Raw genomic sequence first — 12,794 nt, forward strand, 5'->3', positions numbered from 1 at the left:
GACCGGTAAAAGCAAACTATCGAAAGCACGGAACAAATGGCTCTTCACAATCCAGACAGAAATGTCCTCTCGCGGATGCCAGCGCGGTGCGAGTTGATGAGCATATTGATTTGGACGGGGCGACTGCAATGCTCTTGTCTCGACGGGTGGTTGTCTCCGCCGCAGCTGCGGGAAGCTTGTGAAAGAGGCCGCCCGCCCACCACCTGGCCTGCAGAATATTCCGCTCGTTCCCCAGTGGACGGTGGGCGTATCAAAGCCTGTGACAACACACACACACACACACACACACACACACACACACACCTTCCACACACACACACACACACACACACACACACACACACACAGTGTATGTGCTGTATATGCAGATTGTGTCGAGTTGGATAATGCCGCAGGCTAGTTGATGTAATGTTTCACTTGCCGTTGTCTTTAAACACTTGGGAGCGGCCTACTGGAGATGCAGCTAATTGTAGGCCCAATGACATGCAAAAGCAACCGCCGTCCCCTCGCAAGACTCCGATTCGAGACATGTGATAACGTTGCGATTATCGTTACCCGATATGAAAGCGAGAATTGATTTGAAATTCGAAATAAATGTCTCCGTAACCCTTTTTCATGCACCCTGTAACCTGATACGCTGTCCGCTGTGGTAACCGCTGTCCCTGAAAGGGTTACATTGAGAGAAGAGTGTTGTCAACCTTGCAAAACTGGAGGGATGAAAAAAATAATAATAATTGGCAAGCATATCGAATAGGATTCAAAATGGCAAACTGTCAAACGCTGTGTGCGTGTTCGCTGAATCTCGCTAAAGCCACTTCCCCTCGACCGTCAACTGGCAATGAAATATTACCACCGGAAAGTGGATGCTTCTTCATAGAGCATCTTTCTTATCCAGTACCTGCACAAAACTACATATTTATTCTGCACGAATTTATCCAGCCGAATCACGACACTGCAACAATGAGGCACTCTAACAGCTGCCACGCCAGTGGAAAATGTTCATGAAAAAGAAAATGAAATGGTGAGGGCGGCAAGGTGATCCTGTGGTTAGCGCGTCGACCTCACAGTGCAGAGGTACCGGGTTCAATTCCAGCTCCGGCCTCCCTTGGTGGAGTTTGCATGTTCTCCCCGGGCCTGGGTGGGTTTTCTCCGGGTATTCCGGTTTCCTCCCACATTCCAAACACACTGTTGATTGAACACTCAAATTTGTCCCGAGGCGTGAGTGTGAGCACGGATAATTGTTCGTCTTTGTGCGCCCTGCGATTGGCTGGCAGCCGGTTCAGGGTGTCCCCCGCCTACTGCCTGAAGGCGGCTGGGAGAGGCTCCAGCACCCCCCGCGTTCTTGTGAAGATAAAGCGGATCGCAAAATGGAAAATTTTACGGTCTATCTTCACATAGCTGTTTTCGTCTTTGCACGTTTTCACCAATGATAATCAAACATGTTTGATGTATTTCACAACAAATCCCTGAATTCCCGATGACAGGACCTTGAAATGAAGGACAAAAAAAAGTGTGTCCAGAAACACAACAGTGACACCTTCGGACTCGAGCCTCACTTGGCCGGCTATTAATGGCCCCCGCCTTGGCCCTGGGGGGGAAAAAAATGTGTTTTTTTTGTTTTGGCGCTAACGAGAAGGGAGTGACGGAGAGCTCCATGTTCAATTATGTGTGGCCCAACAGCTTCAATTAGGCACAGGGGCGGCAAAATCAATAGCAGGACTGATGACGTTTCTCGCCTTTCATTGCTCACCCGCAGAATGGATGCGTCCGGCGGCGACACGCACGCACAAACACACATTGGACAAATGCGCACGCCGGGCTGATATTCATCACTCTGCGGCCAAACGAGAGCGACGCTGTCGATCCGACGCCTCCGGCTTTCGCCGTCTCTGTTTCCTGTTCATCAATAATGAATTACCGGTACGCTCGTCACCACAATATGCACCTCGTTACATTTTTCATTTTTCTGACATTTTTTTTTTCTTCACATCGTTTGCCTGTCGCTTTTCCCCGTGTTCGGGCTCTGCTCGACGGCATCAAAATCTCACCTGGATTTGGAAATGTCAACATGACGCCTGCCAAAGTGTATGAAAGAGGCAGCAGGAGGGGGGGGAAAAAAAAGAAAAGGAAAACTCTTGCTTTTTTAGCTTTTTTTAGTTCATCATTTTGAACGAGATTCCTCCGCGAGTCAAGAAGACGCTGACCCTGAAAGTTCACAGCTGATTGGTTAACAGCGGAAAGCTTTTAGATGTTTTACGTGGGAGTCCGTTGGGAAAACATCTTTATTTATTTGTTTCGTGTAAGGACACGGACATAAAAGTCATCGTCCATTAAATGATGCAGAAGGCCATCAAGTTGAACAGTTCCGACCGCTAACGTGTCGGAATGCTGATACAAGTCGGCATTAGTGTAGTATTTTCGGCATTGATTGAGTAATGAATAAAAAGAAAGTACTCGTACAACAGGTGGAATTTTTTTTTCTCAGACATCTTTGCTATAAATTACAACCCATGTTAAAATCCGAATTGCGCAAGCTTTTATAGGTCAAATTGAAAAAAAAATGAAAATAAAACCTCAAACCAAAAAAAAAATAAGTCAGCGTCAAAATTATGTGCGAGGACACCTTCAAATTGACTGCTGACCCGAGTAATCCATAAAATAATTGATTGGAAAAATCAATCGTAACAGCCATTGACTCTTGGCATGCTAGTCAGCCAAATATGGACAATTATTGCAATGGATTCTGATCTGTGATTGATCCCCAGTTTACTGTGAGTTTTTTATTTTTTATTTTATTATTATTGTTTAGGTATCGAAAATGGATGGATGGTTACAAACAATGACCAAGCAAATATCACAACCGCATTTTTTACCATGATCAAATCAGCCGCATCATCACTCCTCTTCCGCTTTCTTTGCCTATCAATACATTGCACATTCATTGTACGGCACATCGTTGTAATGGCACGCAGTACAGCGCACATCTAATTTCCTCATGAATACCCCCTGAGAAAATAGAGGAAAATGTACAACAACAACAAAGTAAAAAGTCACTTTTTATTTTTTTGTGTTGCTGCTGTTGCTTTTCTGATGCAGCATGTTCTCCTTTGATGGGCCCATTTCGCTGGCTCGTATTTTAAACTGCAGAAACGAGCAAACTTTTCAGCCCTGTTTAATGAACAGAGGATGTTTGTTTTTAGTCCCCTTGTGTATGATTGTGTGTGTGTGATAACACACTTTCTCACACACACACACACACACACACACACACACAGAAACAATTACACCTGGAAGGGACAACGAGCCACTGCATGTCGGGCAAAGCTTCAACTTGCTAGTGTGTGTGTGTGTGTGTGTCCACTTCCTGTTTGCAATAATTACTTGAGATGCGTTTTATAGTTTACACGGCATGCCGCCATTAGAGAGATCATTATTGAAAGTCTGACTGCAGTCGCCGCGCTTTAATTAAACATGCAGATGAAAGGAAGCGCTGGAAACAAATAGGCACAGTAACAAAATGGATTCAGGAAAAAAAAAAACTAAATTCAGTTCAATTCAGACACATAGCATTTTTGTTTCGACTAATTATTGGCTTTTCAATTGGTAAAGGTGATTCAACATATAAGGCAAGCTGAGTAAAAATTAAACTTGGATGTCAAGGCACCAAGTTTATGATTTATCAAAAGTTTTCAGCATTGATAAATCCTCTGCAGTGCAGAAAATGGTGCCACGTCACGGCAATGTTCAGCGCAATTGAATCCAGGATTACCAAGCACCACCCTTCACGTTTTTATTCATTTATTTATTTATTTTAGACAATTGGCCCGGCTGAAAATCAGTCGATCTTTATTAAAAAAAAACAAAAAACACTGACACGTGACATTGTCTGACATTCAAAGGGCTTGACATTAGATATTTTGTATTTTTATATTTCATTCTTTACTGTGTATAGTTCATTTTAAAAAAGGTATCTATATATTTTTTAAAAATTTTAAATTATTTTGTGCATGGAAATACTTGTTTTCCACTTTTTTCCACCTCTTCCCTCCAAACTTCGCTGCTGTACATTGCAAATGTCTCCATTGTGAGACAATCAAGGTTTTTCTTATCTTATCTTATTGCGAGCATTATGGTCACAAATGCCCCCATTTTTTTCACTGTGTGCTGGGAAAAATTTCATGTGGTCGCACAAGCGTGAGTGCATGCTGCTCCTAATGGTCCATTCAGGGAAAGGCTCTCCAACTCTCTCTGTCCTTCAGACTGCACACAGAAGGTGTGTTAAGTTAAAACCTCCCTGTGTAAATTAAATCAATAAACATCCAAGTATATACTTTGCCACATTCACGGCCATCTAACTTAACTAGCCCTATTTGTTTTTTTATAAAGGACGGCTTGCTCCGCATTTATTTGCGCTCGCTGAGGTGCTCGCGACCCGCTCTGCATTTTGGCAACAGAAGGCTGCACGATTTGTCTGTTGTAAACATTTTAAAAAGGTGCGACCAAATCTCTCCTGGCGCAACCAATAGAAAAAATATAAAGTATAAAATAGGGTTTGGGTGACAACAAAATTCAACCAATATATTGACGTGAAATAAAATGAGGCTCCTACAATACACGCGAGGCGATATGAGAATGATTCCACCCATGCTTGTGTTTATGGAAATTAAACTTTGATATTGAAACACAACGGACCCGCGGGAGCCAATCGACATATTTGATTGTAGGGGGTTTGGTGGGGGTGTTTTCGTCTGTCAGCGTGTCCCCTCAGAGCGACCTTGGGGTGACGCGCTGGATGCCTGACATCTTATTTTTGAGCTTTTCTTCTTCGGCATGAACATGTACACACACACACACGCGCACACACGCACGCACACACACACACACACACACACACACACACACACACACACACACACACACACACACACACACACACACACACACACACACACACACACACACACACCCCAACGCAAGCATGCAGGTGTCTGCTGGTGAGGTTGTGGGGACAGTTGATCCCCAGACAGATTAGGTGGCAATCTGAAGTCTCCCCAGGCCAGCCCTGTGATCATGCACACACACACACACAGACACACACACACACACGCACACACACACACACACACACACACACACACACACTTATATCGTCAATGTAAAGTCACAGAATGTGTTGCTGAAAAGTGACTTTGAGAAAGCAGGCTGGCGATTGATCTTTTTTTTTCAGTTAAAGGGACGTTAAATGGTGGCAACTTTTGACCCGAGGTATGTGCAGTCACCAGCAACAATTTTTCTCAAATACCTCGTTCATTCTATGGTGTTATATTGTGCATGATGTTTACGTCCAGGTTTTTGATTCAAGTGACATTTTTTTCAACTGGAAGGTCTTTTTTGCTATAATCCACAAGGAAAAAAAAGTTCCTGGAATGAAAAAACATTTTTAAATTTGGTGTTTGTGAAGGTTCGACTACCAAGAGCTGCTGCACAACTCCACCTTCTGCCTGGTGCCCCGGGGTCGACGCCTCGGCTCCTTCCGCTTCCTGGAGGCGCTGCAGGTGCGCGCTTTCTTCTCTGTCTACTGACATAATCATGATTAAAATTCACATTTGGGGAAAGAAACTAATTGAGATCTGATGCAAAGAGGTTGTAAGAAAAAAAATAGAGAGAGAACAACCTTAGAGAAACATCCTCAAAGGGCATAAGGTATGTTCTGTGCCGGGCTCTGGTTGGCTGGACTATCTTTTGGGGGGCGTGGCTTTGTGAAAGCTCACAATCAATCTACACCAGATGGAAATTAGGGAAAGTAGTTTTTGACTACGCATCTTGGGAATTTCCCCAAAATGTCCTCACAACAATAATCACTCCACAAAATGGCCTCCAAAGCCACTCGAGAGGATGAAAGCGAGCGTCGACGATCCCTGGCGGTTCCTCTACATCAGACGTCTTCTCTGCCATCAATCCCGTGGGATTTTCACTCCCCCAACTTTGGCGCGTCTTTTTATAGAACGTTGTAATTATCTCCTCTTTTGATGGAGCAAAAAAAAAAAAAAAAAAGCAAAATGTGTATGTGTTGTCTCATGTTTCCTGGCAGGCGGCGTGCATTCCCGTCATTCTGAGCAACGGCTGGGAGCTTCCCTTCTCCGAGGTCATCGACTGGAGAAAGGCGGCCGTGCTCGGCGACGAGAGGCTGCTGCTGCAGGTGAGAAGTCAAATCAATCGGCGTCGCAATCATTTTTACGTTGTCGGGCGAATGATTTGAAAGGAGCTCGCAAAGTCAAACTAAACATAAAGCAAAGACAATTACACATTGCGTATTTAAATCAACTACAGAGCTTTGCCTTACGAAAGTCCGCCTAGCATAATGCTAACAAACTATGCAAAATACCATAGGACGGCTAACAGATAGCACGAGGTGCTTGCTTTCACAGATACTCTTTTTTTTTTTTCCTGACACACAAATACACAAAATTAAAAAAAATAAAAATAAAACCGCTCTGAAAACTAATTGGAACCAACCCTAACCCTCCAAACGACACCCATGGGTGCTGGAAACATTCCGTCTGACATTCAGACATTCAGAAATGTCATCACCCCCAGGTCCGGATCCCCTTGCGCCAAAGACCATAATGCTCCAATTCCGAGCTGCATTGACAAAAACTTTGGACGACTACTTTTACAAACACCTTTCCGCGGAATGCCAAGATGGCACACGCGGACGTTTGGGAATTTTCCATTTATCAGTCCGACGACAGCCAAGATGCTCTCTCGCTCAATTGTGGTCCCACTCACAGCCAGGAAGTGTTGTCACGGATTAAAACGGATTATTCCGCAATTGGATTACCTTCTGTCGCCTTTAATTAGCACCGCAGGGCGGAGTGTGTTGATGTTTACATTCCCGGGATCGCGAGAAAGAGGAAAAAAAACACACCTGTGTGTGTGCGCGTGTGTGTGTGAGAGAGAGAGAGAGAGATCAAGCATCCTTTTAATTTAGATTGGTTATGACTGTTTTCGACTGATATTCAGCGGCTAATTAGCTCGCTAGCTAGCTACGAGTTGGGTCATGATGTCCTGGGAAGAATCATTCCAAACTTCTGAATAATTATTATTATTATCATAATTATCTTAATTAATGAGTTTTTAATTTTTCGGCAATGAGTTTTGAATGATCCCAATTGCTTTTGAACCAAGGTTCTTTCCACAACCCAACTCGCAGCTAGCCGGCGAGCCAATTAGCCGCTGAATGTTATCTCCTTGTATCGAGAGACTGACTGTGATGTCAACGGCATCTCGCGACATCTTGCGGCAGTTTTTGCCGCCAGCTGCTGCCAATTAAACACGTGCACATGCATTTTAGCGTAATCCGGCGGCTATTTATGGGCCAAGAAGAGGACACGGCGAGGCTGTTTTAAGACAATTTGCAAAGCAACTCGGCAGTAAATCTTGAAGACGTCGGCTTCGGCCCTTCTGCCACCGGCGCCGTTTTCATTCCCGCCATCTGCTTGTTTGTCGGGAGAAAGGCGGTGGGGGGAAAGAGTGACCACCTTCTAAAAAATAGACGATAGACAATTGCGGGAGATTGTTGGCCCGTGTAGGAGACGGCAGGTAGATCACTAAAGACTCCCCAAATTTGTGCAGTGATGTGTCACATATTTGAGATTCGGTATCTAGTGTTTAGCTGTTTTACTACTTAGTCACCTAGTGGTGAACCCATCTGCCTCACTGTCCGAGGTTCTGGGTTTGAATCCCGGCTCCGACCTTTCTGTGTAGGAGTTTGCATGATGAAGATGAGTGTGAATGCTTGCTTATCAACACAGCACTTGCCCTGCGATTGACCGGCGATCAGTCCAGGGCGCAGCCGACTTGTCTCACCGGACGTCACCTGGGACGTTCAGGACCAAAGCATGAACCTTATTTATTTTGGAATCATATTGCACTTAATTATGGGGCAGGGTGCTTTGATCTTGAAGACCCCTTGCACCCACCCCTCCTCACGGGCCTGAGAAAATGCGTGAATATATTTGCATTGTGCTAATATTATGCACTTGTAACACACACTGCTCACACCTTGGTAGCCCACTGAGAAATTTAAAAGTCATTATCTTCAATTACATCATTGACTGTGGAGTACGTCGAGGGGCAGCCGCTGCCCGCGCACACACACAAACAAACACTAACGGCAGTCATTAGACGGGAAGAAAATAGTCGCTTGTATTGTCGACAATCAAATGTTGCTTTCTCTCCAAGAAAGGGTGACACATTGTGCTAGTGGTTGGCATGTCTGCCTCGCAGTATTGAGGACCCGGGGTTCAAATTTTATCCGTAACAATTTCATCTTGGTCCATCCTGCAGGTTCCGTCCATGACTCGCTCGGTAGGCCGTGACAGGATCCTGGTTCTGCGCCAGCAGAGTCAGTTCCTGTGGGATGCCTACTTCTCCTCGGTAGCCAAAATTGTCCTCACCACTCTGGAGGTACTAAACGTTCACCTCTTCACTTTTGTCAGAAAACTTGTATTCAATCCACCACACAGTTAGCGTGACCGCCGGCTCTGCTTCACCTCTCCGATCAACTTCCACAACAAATTATTCGTGCTTATATAACGTAATGAAATACAGTTTTTAAACTTTGCGATATGCGCGAAGTTACTTGACTGCCCCTTGAGCACTCGAGCTCAACATTTTCTGTAACTTTCATTGTAATCCATCACAAAATTCGGCTTCATACCGCAACACCATTCCATTGAATGTGTTTCATCAGAACATATGGCTGAGATGTTCCTTTTTTTTTTTTTTGTATTTGCCTTAAAAAAAGTGCAGATTTTGTAAGCTTTGTCGACAATACAGTATTGTAAAAAGTTTGCATAAATCTCATTTTGAATATATTATGTATAGAACCAAAACAAAGGAAGTCTACATTCCCATCACAGGCCTTCAATTGACTTTTTTTTTTTAATTACATATTTTTTAAATGACATGTCAAAGAATAAGCGCAACACATTTTTAAGTCCCTGTCCGGTTTTAAGTGTAACGCTTGCACGGGCAAATGCAAGGTCCTAGCAAGTGTGAGGCAGCGTTGCGTTTGCCGGCGGGCCTCCATGAGTCCGTCCGGAAAGAGAGCGAGAAAGAAAGAGAAAGAGAGAGAGAGAGAGAGGCAAGAGTCAAGATTTTCGTGTGGGTGGACGTTTTCTTTGCAACTTCCACAGGCGAATTTATAAAAATCACAGTTGTTGTTGTTGTCACCATTGTGTAGTTTCTAGTTGTGTTCAACAGACCATAATAAGCTACCATAGGAGCCTATACTCGGGGTTGATTTGCTACTACGCATGATTCATTTGCGTTACGAGGCCTGTTGATGTACAGTATATATGTAGAAATTAATTTTACTGCTGTGAGTGTGTCACTTTCATCATTTGCTCGTCGGCAAGATAGTGATTACATAATAGGTAGGAGCGCACGTTTGCGATGCTTTCAAAAGATTTTTTCCCCCTTGCGTTACTTTAACACAGGCAAGTGAACAAAAAAAAAACATGATAGCGTATGAATAAGTATGGATGTTTGTTTTTTTTGTTTGTTTTTGAATGCAAGCCGAGTGGTCACAGAGTTTAGAAAACATGTCAAATGTTATTTTGCGGTCCTTAGCCGAGCAATGTCAGGTTCGTGGAGTCCCCCCAAAGGGTTCGCTAGCATCACAACCGCCAACGCGGCTGACCTTTGTAAACATGGCCAACGGACACAACGGACTAAACAGCTAATGGATTCCTCATGTTTGGGAGCGAGCACTGCCCCCCCAATCCCCCCTGCCCCTGTTGAAGGGCTTCAATTATCTACCATCTGTCTTGAGCTTCGTGACAGATAGAGCAGCTTCTCTTTGGCATTCGCGGGGGCCGTCGTCCGTGTTTGTCGGATCTCAAGTTGTATCTCAACATCTATAAATGACCTGCTGTGAGTGCAAGGTTTCACCATAAGATTTTTTTTGGGGTGTATCTTGTGTGTGACATTCCATTTTTATATTGTTTATCGCCCACCCATCCAGATAATCCGAGACCGTGTGGACTCTGTCGTCTCCCGAAACCGTCTGATATGGAACTCCCTGCCTGGTGGCCTCTATGCACTCCCACAGTACTCCACCGACCCCGCACGCTTCCCCTTTTACTACGCCATGCTAGGTGAGGAGAAAAAGGTGGTGCTGGGCATTATGGGAGTTTTATTTATTCTAACTTTCCAGGTTGCATTGTAAGGCCCACAAAAGGGAGGCACTTGTTTTCATAGATGATGTCAGAAAATGCTCTTTTTTTACTTATTACGTTTCCATGTTTTAGCCGTTAGCACAGATAAGCAAGATCATGCCTAATTTTGCTCTTACCCCAACCCACCTTCGTGTTTCAGAGCAAAGCACAGGGCAGAGCAGGCGTTTCCATAAATATATCGAAGCCCACCTGAGATCCAGGCAGTGTCAGAGAAATGGATAGAGCAGCACTAAAGAGCACTCCAGTTCCACTTTTCTGTGAGGATGCAAGTATTCCCAAACAGGCGCGCGAACACCTGGCACACCATGTGCCCTGCACGAGCTGCTATGCTGGCTCTCTTGCACCCCCTTCAGTCCAGAAATATGCATCTATATTAGATTGCGGCTGGGTTTGATGTTTTAGCAGATTTTCCTCAGAGGTGCGGGACTCGTGTTACGACATGACGGCCACTTTCACGTCAGACTTGTTTTTCCCCCTCGCTCTTCCGCCTTCTCTCTGGGATGCGCACATACTCATGGCTGACATTGAGGCACTCTAAAGTTGCCACATCAGTGCCCCAGTCCACACATTGGTGGTCAAGTCAGGCCTATTTATTTTCACATCCCTTCTCACTCCTAGACCTTTCTCTTCGTGCACTCGTGGCCAGCAACAAGGCACTCTAAAGCGGTCACACCAGTAAGGAGCCCTGGTACACGCTGTCAATCAAGTGTCCACCTTCTTTTCCCCTCTAGTCTCTTCCGCCTTTGTCACCCTTAACGTTAATGGCCAACAACGAGGCGCTCTAAAGCGGCTATTCCAGCAGACTCGAGTTATGACTTGTCTTGACCTGAAATTTAGTGTTTGGTCAACTAAACTTTCTTGGTTTTTGCCACACACTGGAGACCGATGACATCCAGATTTTGCAAATGTATGCCAAAAACTTTTTTTTTTGTCACCCTCAATTCCTTGAGTACATTTAGCCATCTCACCGGACGTCGCGGCTCATTCATTCAGCGCGCTCGCTTCAAGTTTGGCTCCGCTCGTTTTGGTTCTGCTCCCAAACGTGACACTTTTGGGTTATTGGCGCTGATTGGCAGCGCCAACGGAGGGCATCGAAACCTGACCAGTTCAGTGGAGGATTTAACAAGCGTGCTCATGCGAGCAGAAAGTGTGTGCGCGTGTGTGTCAGAAAGACAGATGGCAGCCTCAACGCACACACATTCACACACACTATCCACCCCACTAAGCATTTATTAAGAATCATGTAAAATCTGTTGCATTTAATTTCCAGTTTTCCCCCCTAAAATGGTGTCATTAAAATTTTTTATTGAATGTCTATTCTAAAAAAAATGTTTATGCATTGTAAAAATTCAAATAGAGACATCAGTCAAAACAATTTGCAGATGCACGTTTTTGTTCTTTAAATGCATAAAATTATTGGTTCAATCATTTATACGCGTATAGGGAAGAGCCCCCCGCCGCAGTTCACCGGCGTGATCCATACGGTGAGTCCGCTGCAGTCGCACCCGTCTCCCGTGGTGAAGCTCATCATCGCTGTGGCCAAGTCCAAGTTCTGTGCGCAGGTGGGTGGCTGGCCGCTCTGTCGTTTGTCTACGTCACTTATCCACACGCTGATAAGTACACACATTTTGGACTATGTGCTGTAGTCCAGTTATAATATGGGGAAAGTATAGTGTAGTAAAGAACAGGTTTAAAGTATATGCAATGTAAGTTTACAAGTGGAATGCAAGAAAATGACATAGATACGGTATCGTTTCAGTATCATATGGAGTATAATTATACTATGACATTGTGCATGAATAATTAAATGCATATATGATACACATCTAGTACAGCATTCAGTTAAAAAAATATTTTTTGGATGCTGTAGATTGTGGTTTTATGGAACAGCGACAAGCCCTTACCTCCCAGGAACAAGTGGCCCTCCACCAGTGTGCCTCTCACCGTCATCCAAGGACAGAGCAAGGTGACACTATTTTTCTATAGCACGGCTTCTCCAAACCTTTTTTGGGTCCAGGGGAGAAAATTCACACGGCAGAATCCTACCATCGATTCAACGTAACTATCATGTGTAGCCATGAACACCTCAGCGATGGTAAACCTGTCAAAGTGCGCCATGCTAAGAGCTGATGCGACTGAAATGGAGTGCCCCACCTTGGTCCTATGTATTGCATTTGAAGGGGAGCTACTGCATTTTTAAAACTTCCCAGAGAGTCAACGGATAAAGATTTGTGCGCCCTAGACCAGAAATACGTCACGAAATCTCTCTCTCTCTCTCTCTCTTTCTCTCTCTCTCTCTCTCTCTCTCTCTCTCTCTCTCTCGCTTGCTCGCTCGTTCTCTCTCGCTCTCCCCTTACATATATTTCAGTGGAGGGAAAAAAAATGTTGGTCAACTTAGTGACAAATTTGGCCATTAATTATTGCTCATTACTTTGCAGACCCCAAGCGATGGCACTTGAACCCCAAGGACCCCAGGTTGAGAACCATTATCTGTATGATAATAAATATAGCGTAGGTTATACATTAGCGGTGACCATAAATACATTGATC

General features: G+C 44.5%; 1 protein-coding gene across 1 annotated transcript in view; it reads left to right on the forward strand.

Moving 5' to 3' along the window:
- The window catches only part of LOC147187838 (exostosin-1-like), a 54,325-nt gene that overhangs the window by 33,017 nt on the left and 8,514 nt on the right, over nucleotides 1-12,794 (forward strand). The window contains exons 3-8 of the mRNA XM_086100301.1: nucleotides 5,462-5,555; nucleotides 6,092-6,199; nucleotides 8,350-8,469; nucleotides 10,031-10,163; nucleotides 11,688-11,806; nucleotides 12,115-12,210. Coding sequence (XP_085956427.1) covers nucleotides 5,462-5,555; nucleotides 6,092-6,199; nucleotides 8,350-8,469; nucleotides 10,031-10,163; nucleotides 11,688-11,806; nucleotides 12,115-12,210 — 670 coding nt within the window. The remainder of the gene's footprint in view (nucleotides 1-5,461; nucleotides 5,556-6,091; nucleotides 6,200-8,349; nucleotides 8,470-10,030; nucleotides 10,164-11,687; nucleotides 11,807-12,114; nucleotides 12,211-12,794) is intronic.

The sequence above is a fragment of the Hippocampus guttulatus genome, chromosome 20, assembly GCF_054856545.1.
Source record: "Hippocampus guttulatus isolate MCC_2025c chromosome 20, RoL_Hgut_1.0, whole genome shotgun sequence".
NCBI lineage: Eukaryota > Metazoa > Chordata > Actinopteri > Syngnathiformes > Syngnathidae > Hippocampus > Hippocampus guttulatus.